Here is a 19,931-nt window from a genome sequence, read left to right on the forward strand (position 1 = left end):
TTTCATCATAACTTATTACAAACCAACATATGCACCCTAAGACAAAAGTACATAAGACAAACTCTATCCTCACTGTGGGTCATGTACTGCGATATTTTCCCATCTATTCTATTGAAGTGCTTCTGCATGTAACACTTATTGCCACCTCCAAAATTTATTTTACAAGCTATGAACACACTGCTAGCCACAGTGTGAAAAACACTGTTGTAAAGAAAATTCTGCCTTTGCCAGATGAAATTTGGGGTGACTTTGTGAGGAAAAGTAGAGACTAAACCTGGAAGGCCTAGGGAGGAAGAACAACATACACAAGACCTCTGTGCACAAACAGTAGCCGGAGCACAGGGGAGGGCGGGGACAAGGCATTTGAGCTAGGAATGGTGAGGAGCTTGAGGGTGTTGGTGAGAAGTCCCCAGGGGGGTTGGTTCTGCTGAAGAAGACTTGAGAATGAGGATGTGTTTTTACCAATTGTATCCTCTTCATTCTTTGAGACATATAAAGAAATATTAAGTTATTTGCAATTGTAGTTCTTTGATAAGTTCCTCTTCCAGTGACTCTGTGCAGGGAACAGATCATGTGAGGCCTTATAATTTATAAGAGTCACCAACAAAGTGTTTTCTGTCTTTAGATGGCTTGGGGCTTACTGCCATAGAAGCCTCCTGTTCCTATCAATCAGTGCCTCTTGCCTAACAGTCTGTGGCTCAGAACCAGAAGCCAAAGAGAGTCAGGAAGGAGAAAGATAGAAAGGCACTAACACTTTTATGTCAGACCTGGATCCTAGAGGGAGTCTCTGTGTCACGCCAAATCACTCCTAAAACCCAGGTAAGAAGGGTCAGGAACAGCTGCCTTGGGGACTCTTTGCCTACCTTCACAATACCAGTGACCATGTACTCAAAGGTTCGATTGCTAAATCCTTCACTGGCAATGACAAATATAGTGTACTGGAAATATCCTGCTGGACCCGAGTGTGTGTGAGTGCCACTCAGGATAACATTGTCTCTTCTGTACAGGGAGCCGTATTTACTCTGCAGTCTGTTCAGGACCTTTAGGAAAAAAAGAAAAATGAACCAACAAAGGGGATAACATACAAACTCAGCATGAGAAAAGCGTCTCCTGAGTTTAATCACTGATCCATCCCTTTGATACCCCTTTCATGTGGCCCCACTCTGTTTACTATTATAGTAACAATAACGAGAACAACAGTAACAGCTATAGCAATAGCTAACATTTTATAGATTGCTATGTGCAAGCACAATCCTAGGTATTATATATATATAATGTCATTTGAAAATATTTAGAACAATCCCAAGAAGTAGGTATTGTGGACCTCTTTTTTTTTTAACTCAGAACACTGAAGGGTACAGAAGTTAAATAATTCATTGGTAGGAGAGTGGTGAGCAGAGGCACCTTCCAGAAATTAATTTTCTGACCCATCTAAAATGTAGCAGAATCAGACTCCAAATCTGAGTCTGACTATTGAGCCAGTATTCTTAAACCATTCATCATTCAACACATAGCATTAACATTCAGGCACCTGCTCTGAGCACATGAAATATGGCAAATTCCTATCTTGAAGACGTTTTTACTCGAATGAAGGAGAAAGATAATAAACAAGAAAATAAATATGTGACAGTATGTCATACAGTGACAAATGTTATAAAAAGAAACATTGATGCATAAGAAAAAAGAAAGTGGCAGGAGTTAGTGAGGAAAGACCTTTCTGAAGAGGGGTGCTCTTTAGCAGAGGATTACCTGGAGAAAGAAGCTAGCCATGTAGTATCTGGCATGAAGCCTTACAGGCACAGTGAAGAGACTTGGCTAGGCCTCTTAGCTACTTTACTGCATCACTTTGCAAGATGGAGAATTCACTATCTCTGAATTACATCTACTGGTCTAAGGCAAGTCATCCAGTGTGATGTAAGGACACCCCAGTAATCTCATGAAAGGTCCACGTGAAGAAGAACCATCTTACCAGCATGACTTGCTAGAAGAAGATTTCTTCAACCTCAGGCAAGTCTCCAAACAACTGCAGCCCCAGTCAACATCTGTGTGCCACCCCACAACACAGAAAAAATAATGTGTGACTTCTGCTCTAACACAAGTCAGAGGTGCCCGACCCAGCCACTCTGGGATTTCCAACCCACAGAAACCTTCTGTGGTAATACATGACTATTACTGCTTTAAGCCACTATGGTTTGGATGATCTGTTTTTTAGCAATAGACAATTAAGATAAAGATTCTTGGTAAATGTTCACTGAATTAGTCAATTAATATGCAAGTGCATGACTAGTGTCTTTGTATGGTGCACATGCAACAAGAAAACAGAAAATTGATGATGTTGCTGAGTACCTACTTCTGATTGTGCTTTAATCAGCTGCAATCTGAAGTTTGGTGTTATTGTGGCTCCTTTATGAAAAATACGAAAATGATCCAGCAAAAGTGTCAAACCCAAAGCAACCATTAGCAATGTTTACCTTGAATATGGCATAGAATGTCTGATAAACCATCTCTCTAGGGAAGCGGGGAAGCCCTCATATGTGGTTGCCGATTTCTGTGGTGTCAATGCTCCCACCATGGTCAATTTTAAAACTGCCAAAAGTTTAACAACCAAACCACAACATTCCTTAACAATTAACAACAATCTCTCATGAGCTGGTGCAATCCACTTCCAGAACACCACTAGTCCACAGGGAAGTAGCAGCTTATGCACTGCATAGTTAACAGAGATGAAGGCAGCCATGCAACTTCTCCCTCAACTGAAGAGTGATGCTACTCATTCTACCCATGTGGTCATTAAAGCATAAAGAATATCTTGCACACTATCTTGCCTCATTAACATCTCCATACCCCAAAGAACAATTGTTTGGTTACCATGTCCACATAAGCAACACTGAAGCATGAAGCAGCAATTATGGGAAGGAAATATGAAAGAGCGCAACTAACATCCCTCTAACCAAGCAGCCCTCATCCTCCATCCCAGTGAGTTTGTATTCCTTCTGTTTCACCCTAAGTCCAACCTCAACTCCTATTGCTTCCACAAATGCTTCTGCACAGTAACTACCACACCATGCAGAAGAAAAAAAAATGTCTGGGAGAAGAGGAAATAATTGATGAAGGGACACCACCAAGCTGAACTAAAGTCAAAGGCTGAAATTCTTGAAATTCTGCACCAAGACAGGAAGGTAATAGAAAAGTAGAACTGCAAGTCAACTTTAAAACTCCCTAACCCCACTCAGTTTATTCCTAAGACTACAACATTGGGATTTTAGAATTAAATGTATTAATTCATTTCTGTTCAAGAATCAAGTTCTTAAAAAGATAGTAATAATGAGGTATGGGGATGTGGCTCAGTGGTGGCACACCTGCCTAGCATGTCTGAAGACCAGGGTTCTATTCCCAGCTTCACACACACACACACACACACACACACACACACACACACACAATGAATCTTGAACAAAAAAAGCTACAAATAGCACACCCACGACTGCAGGTACCTTTTCCTAAATCATAATCTCTGGTAAGAAGCCAGACCCACAGGACTTTGAGGGAAAATAAAATATATGAAATAATAATAGAATAATCATGCATGCAAATAACCATTATTACAAGCACATTTGCCCTTTCTTGAAAGAAAGGGTATTTTAATATAGAACAATGCAGTTATGTTAATGTATGTAGCTGACTTCTTTGTCTTCCATTCCCATTTCGTTTCCTATCCCAGATACTCTTGAGAGAATGATATAGACTATTAGAAAGTCATTCCGTTTTCCTGCCTTGCCTCACTGCTCAGAGATCCTTTCTAATCTTCATTCCATGCTGGAAATGTCATTAGTCTTGAAGCTGAGATGGAGAACCTACCTCAAACCAGGTGTTAAAGATAAGCTTAATGGCACTTATATAGCTACTTTTATTTTTCACACCTTCCTTTGAGTTAATATGGAATAACTAAGTTGGTTTATTTAAAGGCCTTCCCACTGGGTCTCAGATTGCATGGAAAAATAAAAATAGGAAGATATGTTGCATGGTACCCACTATGACATGACCTCATCTATAAACCAACACATTAAGCCCCTCTCCCCTCACCATTCCAGCCCCAAAGTCTACCTTTGACTCTTCTGTTTTCTTTAGTTCCTTAGAAAAGTAGTATAGTATAATAATAACTCTGGCACCAAAATGCCTAAAGTTCAAATCCCAGCTCTGACAGTTCTTCACTGTGTAACTCTGGATAAGTTACTTGATGGTCTACAATTTAGCTTCACAGTCTGTCTAAGGACATAACATCAGTACTCTCTCATAGAGTTGCTTAGAGGATTAAACAAGTTTATATATACAAACTTTGTTCCATGTTAAAATGTTTTATATATTGTTCTTCATATATATATATATATATATATATATATATATACACACACATATACATAATGCTCTTCATAAATATATATAATGCTATATATATATATAATATATATATCACACACACATATATGAATTCATATATAAAAATATAAGGCTGGCACTTAGAACAGTACCTGGCTTATTATGTGTTAGTTTTTATGTCTATTCATCCCCAAATCTCATAAGCATTTAATTTCATCCCTTACCCACATGAAATCTCACTGTCACCTCATTGGTTTAAGATCTTTGTGCCAACCTCAAATGACATAGGAGAAATTGTCAGGCAATGTTAAAAACCCTTCTGCCACCTTAATTTCTCTTTCTATCTCTTTCAATCCTCCAACACCTTGTAAAATTCCCCTGTATTAAATGTCCTCTGTTTTAAATACCTAGTATGATACTGTTTTCCTAACTGGACTCTTACAAATAAAATCTCAATATTAAAAATCTGATGGGCTGGGGCTGAGGCTCAGTGGTAGAGTACTTGCCTAGCTGGGCAAGGCCCTGAGTTCAATCTTCAGTACCACATAAAAATAAATAGACAAAAAAAGGTACTGTGTCCATCTACAACTAAAAAAAGCACCTTAAAGTCTGCTAATTTATGTCTTTATCTCTAGCTCCACTTTATTCCAATCCATATCAAACATCACTGTCTGATTAATCATCCTAAACCAAAATAGTGTTTATATTACCATTCAAAAGTTTTATAAAATTCCACAACACTCCCAGAATTAAAAAATAAAGACCTTGCATTCCCAGGCCTTCCACATTACAGCCAACACACCATCCAGATACATCTTAAGACCTGACTCCATGTGTCCTAACAGAATTCTTCTGTTCCCTCAGAAGAGAGTCTCTGTCTCTCCCTTTCAAATCTCGTTGTTCATGCTGTCCCTTCCATATGGTATGTCATCTCTCATTGTAAACTTTTAAAATTCTGCACACTCAAATGTCATTTCCACAATGAAAATGTCTTCATAATTACCATTTCCTGAATCCCTTTGTGCTGATCTTAAAATACTATACATATTCTAAAAATTCTTCAGTATTTCCTACAAGAGTTAAAGCTTAATTTTCCCACCTGTAAGTATGAACTAGATTTAGTGACTTGCTTAATAGAATAGGGTGAAAGTAATAGTAACTTATAAGACATGGTTATAAAAGGCACTGTGGATTCCTCCTTGTTCTTTCTCTTGGGATACTCCCTCCAAAGGAATCCATCAGAATATGGAGTGAGTAATTGAGGTTTTCTGCCAACAACCACAGGAGTGAACCATCTTGCAATGAGAATTCAAATCCCAAATTGATCCTTAAATTTAAGGTTCATTCTTTTTTTTTTTTTTAGTTGTACACGATACCTTTATTTTGTTTATTTATTTTTACGTAGTGCTGAGGATTGAACCCAGGACCCCGTGCATGCTAGGCATCCTCTACTACTAAGCCACAACTCCAGCCCAAGGCTCATTCTTAAATGTCTGCATTCTTTGCCATCATCTTGATTGCAAGAAAACTGAGGCCAAAACCACAGAGCCAAGCCAGTTCGGAACTCCTAACCAACAGACCAAGTGGAATAATAATGTTTGTTGTTTTAAATCACTGTGCTTTGGGATAAGTTATTACACAGTAATCAATAAATAATATACCAGTATACTTTACTCCAGAGAATAATGTGTGTTACTGAAAATACTCTTCCTTTTATGCCCCAACTAGATGGTGAACACATAAGGGACATGAGTATGACTCACTTAGCTGTGTGTCCCCTGTAGTGGCCAGCAAAGTGCTTACAAAAAGCAGGTGGTCAGCATATTTCACCCTCTAAAATAATAATGTCTTTAAAGCAGGTGGTCAGCATATTTCACCCTCTAAAATAATAATGTCTTTTAAGAACAAGGGTTCTTGGATGAATAGATGATGGATGAATGGGTGGATGGATCCATCAATCTATCGATGGAATACGGTGGATGGATGGTAGATAAATGGATGGATGATGGATGAATGGGTGGTTGGTGGATAAATGGATGGATGGTGATTGAATAGATAAATGGAGAGGCTGGCAGTTGTTAGGCTGATGAATGGATGATGAATGGGTGGATGTGAATGGGTTGGCACGGTCTATAGGAGCTCTTGGCACTCAGGCAGGTAGCCTCTTACCTGAGAAACTGGGAGAGGGATCTCAGGCAAGAGCTCCTTGCCCCCATTTCCCTTTTGAGTCACAAGCCAGACCTTTCTTGAAATCAGGAAAGTCAATTCTCCAAGTCCTTCCTCTCTCATAACTTAAATTGAGCTGATTTCTCTTTAGGAAAGGCCCAGGTGATCAGCATCCCTTATCCCTCTTCCCCGCAGAGTTTCCACCTCCCTTCAGGTATAGGAGGCAACTTCTCAGGTGGGTTTGGGAGACATGGGCTCTGGGATTAGGCACACATGTGTTCAGAACCCAGATCCCACATTTGCTAACTGTCTGAATTTTGGAAAGTTACTTACCTTCTTTGAGACTCAGTTGCCTTATCCATGATATGGGGACAACAGCAAAGCCACCTCTGAGTTCTGTTGTTAAATGTAGGAGGGAGGAAAACACTCAATGCCCCCTCCTGTTTCCAGAGATGGGAGAGGCTCCCACCCTACACCCCAGGGAGGGAGATATTGGAACAGTGCCTTTAGACCATCTCACCACCCCTTGGCTGGCCTCTTCACACAGCCAGAGCAGCACAGGGGAGACTCACAGAACATGGCACTGCATGACCAGCACTTAACAGTCATTGTTCTGGCCAGGGCTCCAGCCTCTCCTCTTTCTCACATTCATGACTATGTGAACAGACCTGAATAGAGCATTCACTCATTGTGACCTGATCTTATGAAAAAAAACTTCACTGGGTCAAAAGCTTGAAAGTGTACTTCAAGAGATAGAACTGGAACTCTAATATCCATCATTTTATTCTGCCCCATTTTTCCTTCCTTCCCTATCTTCCTCTCTCCCTCTCTGCTCCTCCCTCTCCTTTTCTTTCTCTAATCTTTATATGTTTCAGGCAGCCCAGGACACCATGTAACTTTTTGCTAAGCTTAATTATCCCCACAGGCAGGTAACAAGTTCTAAATTGGGGAGGAAAAAAATCACAGAAAAGTCTGCCATATTCTACAATACAGTTTAAAGATTAATAGAGCTGATGTTATATTCTTTTATAATATTTGTCATATAAATTTTCAAACTCATACAAAAATGACCAGAATAATATAATTAACTCCCTGTGCCTATCACCCAGTTTCTACAGTTACCAACCCATAGCTAACCTCATTTCAATGTTGCCTTTTAATTCTCATTTGACTCCTTGCATGCCTTCTCAATTGTCTGAGAACTTGAGAGATGAGTGATGAATCGATGCTCTCAAACTTCTAACGAGGAATGATTTAGTGAAAGAATATATGTGAAAGTCACCTGGAATATAATAAGCTTTCAAAAAATATTAACATTCTTAATGACAAGACATCTGCAGAACTGAGAGTGAGTTTTGATCAAGATGACTTAGACTCAATAATGGGGCTCATTCTTGTACGATTGTCTGCTGGATGAGAGCTTCTATTGATGGTAGAGGCTCACTGTGAGAAACCAAGAGTGCTTAGGCCATCATGTTTTGTTCACCCAGACTTCCTTTAAATCACATCATTTCATTTGGCCTTCAATTACCTACCTCCAGCCTGAGTCTCTGGGATATCATGCCTATGTCAACACTGACAAACACTATTCGTCGGTTTGGTCCAGTGGGTTCCGCCATGATGAATGCACGACTATACAGCCTTGTGAGGATGCCTCGAGCGTTCTGGCCAGATTTGCCATAGCCCATCTAAAGAGAAGGGGAGAATGAGAGCCATGCTAGCCCACTCACCTACTAATGGAAAGAAGGCACAAGCATAGGAGAATAAATTCTTTCAGAAAGACAAAAAATAAAAACCACATGAACCCATAGCTCTAAGTGAGATAACTAATGTGTTTTCAAGAATAATTTGTTAATAATAAAGCCAAATAATAAAAAAAAATGTTAAATAATAAAGCCAAAATCATAATAGTGACTTTAATCTTCTACTCAAATGTAAAGGCAATGTATTAATAAGGCAGAAAACATTCACTGGTGCATGTCAAGGAAAGAGCTAGTATGGCTCAAGAATTCCATTTCTACACTGGAAACCCTTTGATAGCCATTCTGTTCTTGAAAATGAAAGTTTTTCGTCTGTCTGCTTAAGGTACTAAAGAAGGAAATATTTTCTGTACCTCTACCCGACATTGTTCAGGAACATCCTGAAGATTGGAGCCTGCCTGTCTCACAATCGTTGTTTGGTGTGTGATTTTTTTTCCTCTGAAGATAATGGTATCTTTATGATTAAGTTATCTTTACTGAGGTACTTCACCCCGGCTTTTACCATGTTATCTCTCCCTAAGCAAAGCCAAGTCAGATCACAGGCATCTATCCCAAGCTCCTTTTGTCACTATTCATAAAACCCACCTGTAAAGACTACACCCATACCTTCAGAATGCCCCTTCTACCATTAACTTTATCTCTCATTAGAGTGTTCACTTAGGGTTCCCATTCCAAGTCACTTTTTAGAAGAGACAGCTGGGAATAACTCTTAGAATATAAAAATTACTTGGTAACAGGAAGCAAATCCCATCGGACATTCATGTTCTGGTTTCTTAGGCACAAGCATAGGAGAATAAATTCTTTCAGAAAGACAAAAAATAAAAACCATAAATAGGTACTTCTACCACCATAGCCAAGAATTTGCATGCTATCAGTCAATAGGCCCCTCCTGACCTATAGAAGTATTTTATTTGGCTTACCTGGTGTTAGCTCATACTAAGTTTACAGTTCCAGCTACAGTTGCCTATGTTTTTCGAGTGAGAGATTGAAAGCCTCAAATCTTCAATTCAGAGATATTTTGGCTTCTTTTGACAAAATCATTAAATTAGATAGCTCTGAGCCCACAGTTACCTCGTAGAACTGATAATTGACTTTACAAAGGACTTGTGACTGAACAAAAATTTCCCTCTTCCTTATAGGATCATATTTCCAATGCTAAACAATACCAAAGGGGGTGGGGTCGTGGCTCAGTGGTAGAGTGCTTGCCTTGCACGTGCGCGACCCTGGGTTTGATCCTCAGCACCACATAAAAATAAATAAGTGAAATAAAGGTATAGTGTCCAACTACAACTAAAAATATTTAAAAAAAACAATACCAAAGGCAATAGGAAGATTAGAAGAAGATAACAATGAACGTACAATGCAAAATAATAAAATTATTTGTTTCACAGCCTCCCTAAAAAGCCCATCATTAACCTACCAAATTGATATCCGCTACTTGTCCTGTGCAGTCAGCTCGCCCAACACCAATATGGTAGCCACTGAAGTTCTGAAATAGAGGTGGCTCTGGGGTGCAAGTAACTGGAGAGGCTTGGGTGGCTATGGTGTCCTGCGTAACTGGAGAGGTTTGGGTGGTAGGAAAACCATGGTTTCCTGAATCTAAAATAGATAAGATATTTGAGAAACAACATTTCATCCACTTTTTTTTTGTCTGTATCCATTAGAATACATAAGTTCAGGTACCCAAGGAAAAAAATCTTTATTTTTTTTTTTATATATAAGATACACCATGAGAAAAAAAAACAGAAGAAATAGAGATCATAATTCTAAGCAGCATCTTTTTTGGGGGGTGAGGGGTGGGGGAGGGGTTGGCAATGCTTCAGACTAACAAATAGAGGCTCTGTGAAATGTCATTATGAGCTTTTCCTTGTCACAGTTGTCTGCTGCCCTCACTGTCCCTGCTTTTATGTCCCTGCCAAACAAAACAGGAACCAGGCTCCTCTCATATGATTCGCTAAATCCAACTTCTGGGGATTTTTTTCTTCCATTCTCTCCATTCAGACCTCTCACTCTTTTCCTCTCTGCCAACTGGTCTCTATCACTTGCTTCAGAACAGATCCATTTCCATCACACCTAGATCTAGCTCAGCTCCTCCAGGATGCCACCCAGATATCTCTACCCTGCCCTGGTCCTCCTTGGCCTTTCAAAGCCCAGATCCTGTATGCTTGTTGACATAGTTCCACCTTTTTGTAATTATGTTCACATCTATTTATCCACATGCATTAATATACCATATTAATGCATGCATGCATGTATTTCTAATACACAAACACATATGAATTATCAAAGGAGCCAGAATGACACAGAGATTAGTTAGATCAAAAACTAACTGCCTGGTTTTGAAACCCGACTCTACCTATTACTAATGCAATACCTTGCTTAACTTATTTCACTTCAATTTTCTCAACTACATAATGTAGACAATAATAGTATCCTCTTCCTACGGTTGTTTGGAACAACAACGGTATTATTACATTCTTAAAATTTAGAGCAATGATTGGTAGATAGCTTTGGTCTTCCTTACATATTTAGACATTTTCATATACATTTTCTTTTTTGTTTCAACCCCCAGACAATAGCCAAGGAATAGCCAAGATTGCAAATATTGGTGTCACAAAGTGTTAGTGGTCAGAAGGTTCTTGGGCTAGAGATTTATAGCTAACATCTTTTGGGATTCCAGAATTTTTGAACCAAAAACAGTCATAGATCACCAAGTCCAACCTCTTCAGGTTTACAGATAAGAAAACTGAAACTCAGAGCAGTGACTTTACCAAGATTTCACAGTGAACATGCGGTAGATCCCAGGTCCAATTTAGATTCTCAAACTCAGAATCAGATGCTCTTGTGGCCAAATCCTAGGTGGAGTTAGAATCTATGGTTTTAAATAAATCCCAAGGATCCTCTCATTTCTAGCAGAGCAAGACCCCACTCTGGCTACTGCTATAATAGAGGATACCTGTTTTTTTTTTGAATCCACAGGGAACTCAAAGCAACAGAACATGATAGAGAATACTCTAGAAAAGAGAAGAGGCCACGAAAAGGAAAGTGGAAGTGAACCATCCATCTGCTTTTCCATTCTGCCTGGCGACAGACCTCTCTTTACTTTGGTCAAAGCATGGAATCGCTCCTCCCCACACTCTCCATCGCCTAACAGGCATGTTACCAAACATGGAAGCAGAGACTCCACCAAAACCTGGATGGAACACAGTGCTAAGATTGCCTATAAATGTAGCCTATATAGTTTTTTATAGTTTTCAAAAACTCAATTTGTTTCCAATATCAAATACAAAAAAAAATCAGAGACACCTTAAAAAAAAATCTCAATTTCCAGCTTTTCTTGAAAACTTGGGAGATCTGAGACCATGCCGTATCATGACAAAGAGCACAACAAGCTATGGATCCCCTTCATCAGAATTGAACCTGCCCCCACTCTGTTCTGTCTCTCCACTCAAACCTGGTGGAAGAATTTGATTGGCCTGTAGGATTTGAATTGGAGGCTCCCTTTCTTAAGGCTTTTCATAGACTGACATTCAGGGGTCTTTTTTTCTTTTTTGTTTTGTTTGTTTTGTCTCCAGGAGAAAACAGACGCTGCCAACAAGGAGACAGAAAGATTAGAAACTTGGGGTAAAAGCTGACATTACCAGGCTTTGAAGAATCTTGAACTGGGCATAGATTAATGGGAAAGCTAAAGGCAAATATGTGCACGTGTCTCTTAACTGTATCTTTAGGGACAAAGGTAAATTTGATAAAAACTGCTATCAAGGCAGAAAGAATAATTAATGTAAAGGAAAGGACCATCCCATCTCCCTGAAGCACACATTGAACTATCAGCAGATACAGTTTCTCACCTTGGTATCCCCCAATAATTAAGACCGAGGAAGAGCATCTAAGAGGGCCCATGACACTTGCCTTTGTGGTTTTCGATGGTCCCACTGGTAATGAACAAGAGGCTGAGAAGGGCCACTGTGATGGCAGTCATCATTACAAGGAGAAAAATCAGGAATGTCTCCAATGTGGAGAAAGTACGCTTGGCCATTTCTCTTGAGGCAAAGCAGAAATGGGAGAAGAAACATGGAGAGGAATAAAAAGACAGAATCATGGGTGAAAATTCATACGCATTGAGCTTCTCAAGGCTAAAACATCTTAGCTTTCATCTTGACCGTGGCAAGGATGGCAAACAGAACATATTTACCATGGCTTCCATATCCCAGACCACAACAGACAAGACCAATTACAATAGTGTTTTTGAAAAGCTTAGATGTGTTATCCAAATGCTTCACAACACAATCTATTTGCATTCCACTGTTGGTACATATCTCATAGAATTTCTATAAAAATAAGATCACGCGTACAAAGGATACTTCTTCTGAGTATTTATCATTAGGTTGATGAAACAGAGACCACCATATTCCTCCCTGTCTTTAAAGGGAGTTTACAGGAAACTAGTGCTAAAGGTCTATTAGAGTGCCAGGTGGGAACTTCAGAACCCATTTTTCTTAACCCATGCTTGAAGAAACCTGAGCAGTGATATGAGACTCCCAGGACTGCTCCTTAAAAGGAGCAATTTGTGGCTAAGATGCTGCCACCCCATGTATTGAGAAATGGCAAGAAATTAATGCATTCAGTGTGGCCCAGACAATGTTTGGTTTCAATTTGAGTGAGATGGCAAGGAAAAAAATGCATTTATAGTTTATCTGTAAAAATAGAGCTTACATTTATAAATCTGATATTTCACATTTTCTTTTAAAATAGTTCATAAAATACAGCAGTAGCTGGTGTTCCTGCAGCTGGGACATGCACTCTCTAGCCTGCTAAACCTGTATAGGATACAGAATAAATGGAAACCATTATGTAATCTGGAACCATTTAAGACGGAATCATGGGCTCAGCTCCTCAAGGTATATTTGCATTCTGAAGGCAGATGAGGCATCTGCCTTAATGTTCAAATTCAGATTTTAATCATCAATGAAAAATAAATAGTGCTCACTCAAATGTTAATTTCCCTAAAGATGGTAGTAAAGTCAGTTAAAGTGGTTTAACAAGAATGTTAATGTGTTGGCAGTGATTCTGGCAGCTAAACAGAGTGGAGAAACACATGAGGTAGACAGGTCATTCAAGTCCAACTAAAAGGCGAAAATTCAAATGCAAAATCAAGTGTCATTGTTGTCTTATATAGAAGGTCAGCAGTGGTAATCAGTTCAACAGAGCAAAAATGGCCAAACAAAACGTGTGTGTGTATGTGTGTGTGTATGTATGTGTGTGTATGTATGTGTGTGTATGTGTGTATATGTGTGTGTGTGTGATGTGTTAATGTGTTATATAGCACCTCTGTTTGGTACACAGCTTCTTATCACATGACTACACTTAACATAGACAATCTTTATGTTGTCAGTCATCTTGGCTTATAGAAGGCTCATAGCCTGTGGTTCATTTAAAGTGATTTTTTTAAAAATGGCATACAATAGGGTTAAGATTTTTTTGTTTTAATTTGCTTTTTTCTTTCTTTTTAAAAATTGTTCTATCATATTAATATCTTGGGAACTTCACTAAGAAAAAAAATCAATTGACCATATACATGGATACCTATTTCTGGACCCACTACCATATACATTTGTCTTTATTGCCTATTCCAGAGCTTTTTAATTCAAGTAGTGGTAAATAAGTTTTGAAATTAGGTAGTGAAATCATCTTTATTCCTTTAAACATTGTTTGGCTGTTCTGTGTCCTGAGAATTTAGAAATAAATTTTTAGAATAAATAATAACTTCTCTTTAAAAAAAAAAGAAAAGAAAAAAAGCCTTGAACATGAACTAGGCATAATAAATCTTACTCAGATTGAAACCAAAGGTTGTATGGGCCACATTGAATGCATTAATTTCTTGCCATTTCTCAGTGCATGGGGTGTCAGCACCTTAGTCACAAATTGCTCCTTTTGAGGATCAGTCCTGGGAGTCTCATATCACTGCTCAGGTTTCTTCAAGCATGGGTTAAGAAAATGGGTTCTGAAGTTCTCATATGGCTCTCTAACAGGTGTTCAGCACCAGCTTCCTATAAACTTCCTTTAAAGGCAGGCAGGAGTACAGTGTTCTCTGTTTTGAAACCTAATGATAAATGCTACCATTCTGAACACTTACTATACCCCAAGGATCAGAAAAAGTATCCCTGGTACATATGATCTTATTTTTATAGAAATTCTATGAGATAGGTACCAACATTGTCATCATATCCCTATTTGTAGAGTCGGAAACTGAGGCTCAGTATTAGGAGAAGAATTTCCCAAGGTCTCAACCCGAGAAGTGGCAGAAATGAGATTTTTTTTCCAACTCTGCAATCAGGATTCAGAACCCAGTTTCTAGCCACCATATTGTATTTCTTCTCATTACATTCTACAGGTTTTTAGGTTCTCCAGTCACTCTGACTGATGATGGATTCTTCTAAACCATCTTAAGGAATCTGCGAAGAAATGCTTTGATAGAACACAGGGTTTGCAAAATGTGTGGGATAGTTCTGATCACTGAAAGGGAAATTTTACTAATGCCTGTCTTGAGACCAGACATGCCAATCCCTTTTCCCTGTTTTCCAGAAGATGACAGTGAGAAGTAACAATTTGGCACAATGGGTTCTCAAAGTTATGAAAATGAGATAAAAACTTTAGGATTTTTTCAACATCTCTAAAACAATTAGACAATTCATGATTCTTTTTTCCCCTCCCTCTCCAGGATGAAAGCAATCATTCTTACCTGATTTTACTACTCAAAAGAGTGTTTGCATCTCAGTAGATCAAATGACCACTCAGAGTCTTGTTCCTCTTCCCCTTGTAGGTTGCTGGGCTTAGACGTCCCAAACACTTTTCGAAACCTGCTGAGGAAAGTTGTTCTTCTGTGAAGAGCAGGAGCATAAAGCGCTCATTAGCATAACCTTGTGGACTTAGTACAAGGACCAGATTAACATAAATTGATAAAAATAAATGCTCGTAGGCAAATTCTCCTAGGACAGCCTGTTATCGGAGGTAGAGTTTACAGAAGGCCCTGTTGCTAAGGTCATTTTGGCCTTTATACAACTCTTCTAGTGTGACAAGTTCTTCAGTATTCCTGCAACCACAATCCAATCATAAAAAGACAGCACCTGTTCTATTTACCACTGAACAGTCAACCATCAATCAGAAGGAGTGGTTGTGAATATTGGACATTAGCATGAACTATGGGTATATTTACCTATAAATATATGACAATATTTACACCAATTTCAAAAGAGAAAAGTGATCTTAATTTTAGATGCTTCTAAAGAAAATCCAAAGTATTAACTAAGAATACAAATAATAAATAATAGGGTTAGACTAGTATGCAGCTGGTAAAATTATACTCAAAAAGTTCAATGACATAAAATATATAATATTTAGTTAAATTTACAGTATGATCCCATTTTTGTGAATTGTGCTCAGAAAGACCACACATATATAAGAAAGCATAGCAAAATATTATAAAGTAATTATCTGGTGATTATGGTGGCTTTGTTTTCATCTTTTTGCATCTTAGTGTTTTCCACAAAGGAGAATGTGTTCTATAAAGCAACATGAAGTTAAACAATGACCCACATGAGACATAGAGAACAAGAAATAGGTAACACCACCATCCCATTTTGTTTGTTTGGGTTTAGTTTGAGGATTTTCCCCCTTAAGTCCACATTGTTCAGGAATTAGCTGGTAGACCACTTAATTCTTTGCAAAGTTAAAAGAAAAATAGCCTGGCCTCCAAAGTTCCAAAGGAAATATTTGAGGTATAAGTGCCTTCAGACAGGTCATTTAGTCATGTACCTGAGATATCTGCTCCTGCAGAAGGGAACAGTCTAAATCATGGTAGTAAACAAGGTTTGTTTGTTCTTTTTATTAGTGCATTTATGCTAGGATTTTGGGTTACAAACAACAGAAAACAAATCAAGCCATCTTAAGGTAAGTGCCGAGAAGGAGAGAGAGAAGGACATTCACTTGAAGGCAGCAAGAAAAGTTGAAGAGTGGACTCAGTAAGGGCAAGAATCAGGCAGCTCTACAGTGGTAGAGAACAGGAGCTCTGTGACCCTCTCTCTGAATCTCCACCACTGAGATGGATGCTTTCCAGCTAGTTGGGTCTTGGTTGCTCCCCTCAGGGTTTATTTCCTGAAAGATAACATCTGACTAGCCTAGCTCAGATCATGTACTGACCCTTTTCTTTTGTGGAGACACTTAAATGGAAATCTTTTTTTTTTTGGAGAGGGTGGGGAGGGGACTAGGGATTGAACTCAGGGGCACTGGACCACTGAGCTACATCTCCAGCCCTACCATTTCGTGTTTTATTTAGAGACAGACACTGAGTTGTTTGCTGAGGCTGGCTTTAAACTCAAAATCCTCCTGAGCCACTGGGATTACAGGCGTATGCCATGAGGCCGGCCTTAGATGGAAATCTAAACAAGACTATGCTCAAAAAGCGAAAGGTAGTTCTCAAAAACAAAAACAAAAAAATCTCATCGAGGTGGAATGATGTTAGATAAAAATAACAGATAACCCTGATGACCTGCCATTGGATTTCCTTCTCCTGCCCATCTCCATTGCAGTGGAAGATCTCCAGACTGGCCCCAGGGTCTCTTCCAGGCCCCTTCAGCCCTCCTCCTCTTCATTAAAAGGAGCCATGCTGTGGCCCACTCACAGAGTCCTACTTAGTGACCAACAATCAAGTCAGATAAGATCATTTTGACCAGGGTTTGGTAGATGATAATGGCATAACATAAACTTCTCTAGACAACACTTCAAGATCCATACCTGATCAATAAAGGAGTAAGAATCAAGGAGATTCCAACTATAACAGAGAAGGAAGATGCTGGGCCCAGAGAACTCATAGTGACCATCAAAATACCTGGCTCCCATAGCCAGGAACAAGCTCCCACACCCTGGGGTGAGATGAAAATGCAGTCACTCTAAATATTTTAATTTGTGCATATATTTTATTTCTATCTGAGTGACTCTCACATTAACCTTGTTAGCAAAGATAAGTTAACTGTCTTTCTCTACCATCTGCCTCAACACATTGATTCATGTACACAGGGTCTACCCATTTTACAGATGAGGAAGACAGAAAGATCAAGGAGTCTATAGAACAAAACAGTTAAAAATGAGCATGAATCAGGCATGTTTATTCTAGGATATGAGTCTAAATAGTCAGACTCCTAGACAAGACTTTATTACCCTTCACCAAAGTCTCATTATCTGTATATCACCTTGACCCAGTCATGGCACCCAGCCTCTGGGGATATGAAAGTCCACATGTCCACTCCTCATTAGATAGGATGAAACAAGCTATGTTCTTGGTCTCTTAACACCCTAACAGGGAGGAAGGAACTATCTAATACAAAGTAAAGGCAACTGGGGAAAATCTGCATTCAAGCTAGAAGAATATTTCTCCAAAACCTTAACTCCTAGACAATAATAATCACTAGCATCACAAATTTTCTTAGTATTCTTTTTATGCCTAGCAAATTGGAGTCTTAAACATGATGTTAATTTCATATACTCCACATTAATGTTCACATCCTTTCAATTTTTAACTCTTCTAATATTGAAAATTGAATTACTTCTAGTAAACACTATTTCATATAGCATCCAGATTGTCATCTCTAAATATCATTTCTTGCTCAAAGAACCAGAGATCCTTGGAGAAATAGATGGTTTGGGAATCTAGAACAGGAATTACATGAACTGAATCTGGAATATTTTGTTATACTGGAAATCTTTAAGACTATTAGAACTGTTTAAAGAGCTAAAGATATTTCCAACAACAGAAGACTGATTAAATAGAGTATCTGAATAAAGAAATATTTGCAATGAGTTGAAGAAATTAGATATGTTTAAATCCATGATATCATAATGATACCTTTTATTATTATTAGTTGTACATATTAACTGTACACATTTATGACATACTCAGTAATAATACAAAATATATGTACAATGTGTAATGGTCTAATCAGGGTAGTTAAGATCTCTATCTCCTTAAGAATTTTTTAGATGTTTGACTAACACATGATAATTGTATATACTCATGATACACAATGTGTTATTTCAATTCATGTATACAGTGTACACAAATGAAATCAGAATAATAAATATTTCCATCTCCTTATCATTAGTTTGTATTTGGAGCCTCAAAGCTCCTGTCTTCTAGTTACTTATAAAATATATAATAGACTATTGTGAGCTATCACCCCTTTACTATGATATAAACCCCTAGAACTTGTTCTTCCAAAAGTAACTTGCTGTTTAAAACATTTCTACCAATTCTGAAAATTGGTAGAGAAAAAGCAAGAAGGGATGGAAATTAAGAAATCAAACTAAAAAGTTTTTTCTCAGCAAAAGAAACAATGAGAGGTAAATAGGGAGCCTACATCCTGGGAACAAATCTTTACTCCTCACACTTCAGATAGAGCCCTAATATCCAGAGTATACAAAGAACTCCAAAAATTAGACAATAAGATAACAAATAACCCAATCAACAAATGGGCCAAGGACCTGAACAGACACTTCTCAGAGGAGGACATACAATCAATCAACAAGTACATGAAAAAATGCTCACCATCTCTAGCAGTCAGAGAAATGCAAATCAAAACCACCCTAAGATACCATCTCACTCCAGTAAGATTGGCAGCCATTATGAAGTCAAACAACAACAAGTGCTGGCGAGGATGTGGGGAAAAGGGTACACTTGTACATTGCTGGTGGGACTGCAAATTGGTGCAGCCAATTTGGAAAACAGTATGGAGATTTCTTGGAAAGCTGGGAATGGAACCACCATTTGACCCAGCTATTCCCCTTCTCGGTCTATTCCCTAAAGACCTAAAAAGAACATGCTACAGGGACACTGCTACATCGATGCTCATAGCAGCACAATTCACAATAGCAAGACTGTGGAACCAACCTAGATGCCCTTCAATAGACGAATGGATAAAAAAAATGTGGCATTTATACACAATGGAGTATTACTCTGCATTAAAAAATGACAAAATCATAGAATTTGCAGGGAAATGGATGTCATTAGAGCAGATTATGCTAAGTAAAGCTAGCCAATCCCTAAAAATCAAATGCCAAATGTCTTCTTTGATATAAGGAGAGTAACTAAGAACAGAGTAGGGACGAAGAGCATGAGGAGAAGATTAACATTAAACAGGGATGAGAGGTGGGAGGGAAAGGGAGAGAGAAGGGAAATTGCATGGAAATGGAAGGAGACCCTCAGGGTTATACAAAATTATATACAAGAGGAAGTGAGGGGAAAGGGAAAAATAATACAAGGGGGAGAAATGAATTACAGTAGAGGGGGTAGAGAGAGAAGAGGGGAGGGGAGAGGGGGGATGGTAGAGGATAGGAAAGGCAGCAGAATACAACAGACACTAGTATAGCAATATGTAAAACAGTGGATGTGTAACCGATGTGATGCTGCAATCTGTATACGGGGTAAAAATGGGAGTTCATAACCCACTTGAATCAAAGTGTGAAATATGATATATCAAGAACTATGTAATGTTTTGAACAACCAACAATAAAAATTTAAAAAAAAAGAAATCAAGAATATAGCTGGGTGCAGTGGCACACACCTGTAATCCCAGTAGC

The 19,931-nt window shown here is 38.6% G+C and overlaps 1 protein-coding gene across 1 annotated transcript in view; it reads right to left on the minus strand.

Annotated features, from left to right (window-relative positions):
• Positions 1-19,931, minus strand: part of Asah2 (N-acylsphingosine amidohydrolase 2) — an 87,621-nt gene that overhangs the window by 48,943 nt on the left and 18,747 nt on the right. Inside the window, exons 2-6 of the mRNA XM_046456787.2 lie at positions 15,043-15,181; positions 12,213-12,341; positions 9,724-9,902; positions 8,079-8,231; positions 864-1,040 (exon numbers count right to left, since the gene is read on the minus strand). Coding sequence (XP_046312743.1) covers positions 864-1,040; positions 8,079-8,231; positions 9,724-9,902; positions 12,213-12,339 — 636 coding nt within the window. The 5' untranslated portion in view covers positions 12,340-12,341; positions 15,043-15,181. The remainder of the gene's footprint in view (positions 1-863; positions 1,041-8,078; positions 8,232-9,723; positions 9,903-12,212; positions 12,342-15,042; positions 15,182-19,931) is intronic.

This window comes from Marmota monax, unplaced genomic scaffold, assembly GCF_021218885.2.
Source record: "Marmota monax isolate L192 unplaced genomic scaffold, Marmota_monax_Labrador192_F-V1.1 WCK01_AAM20220418_F8-fsc00166, whole genome shotgun sequence".
NCBI lineage: Eukaryota > Metazoa > Chordata > Mammalia > Rodentia > Sciuridae > Marmota > Marmota monax.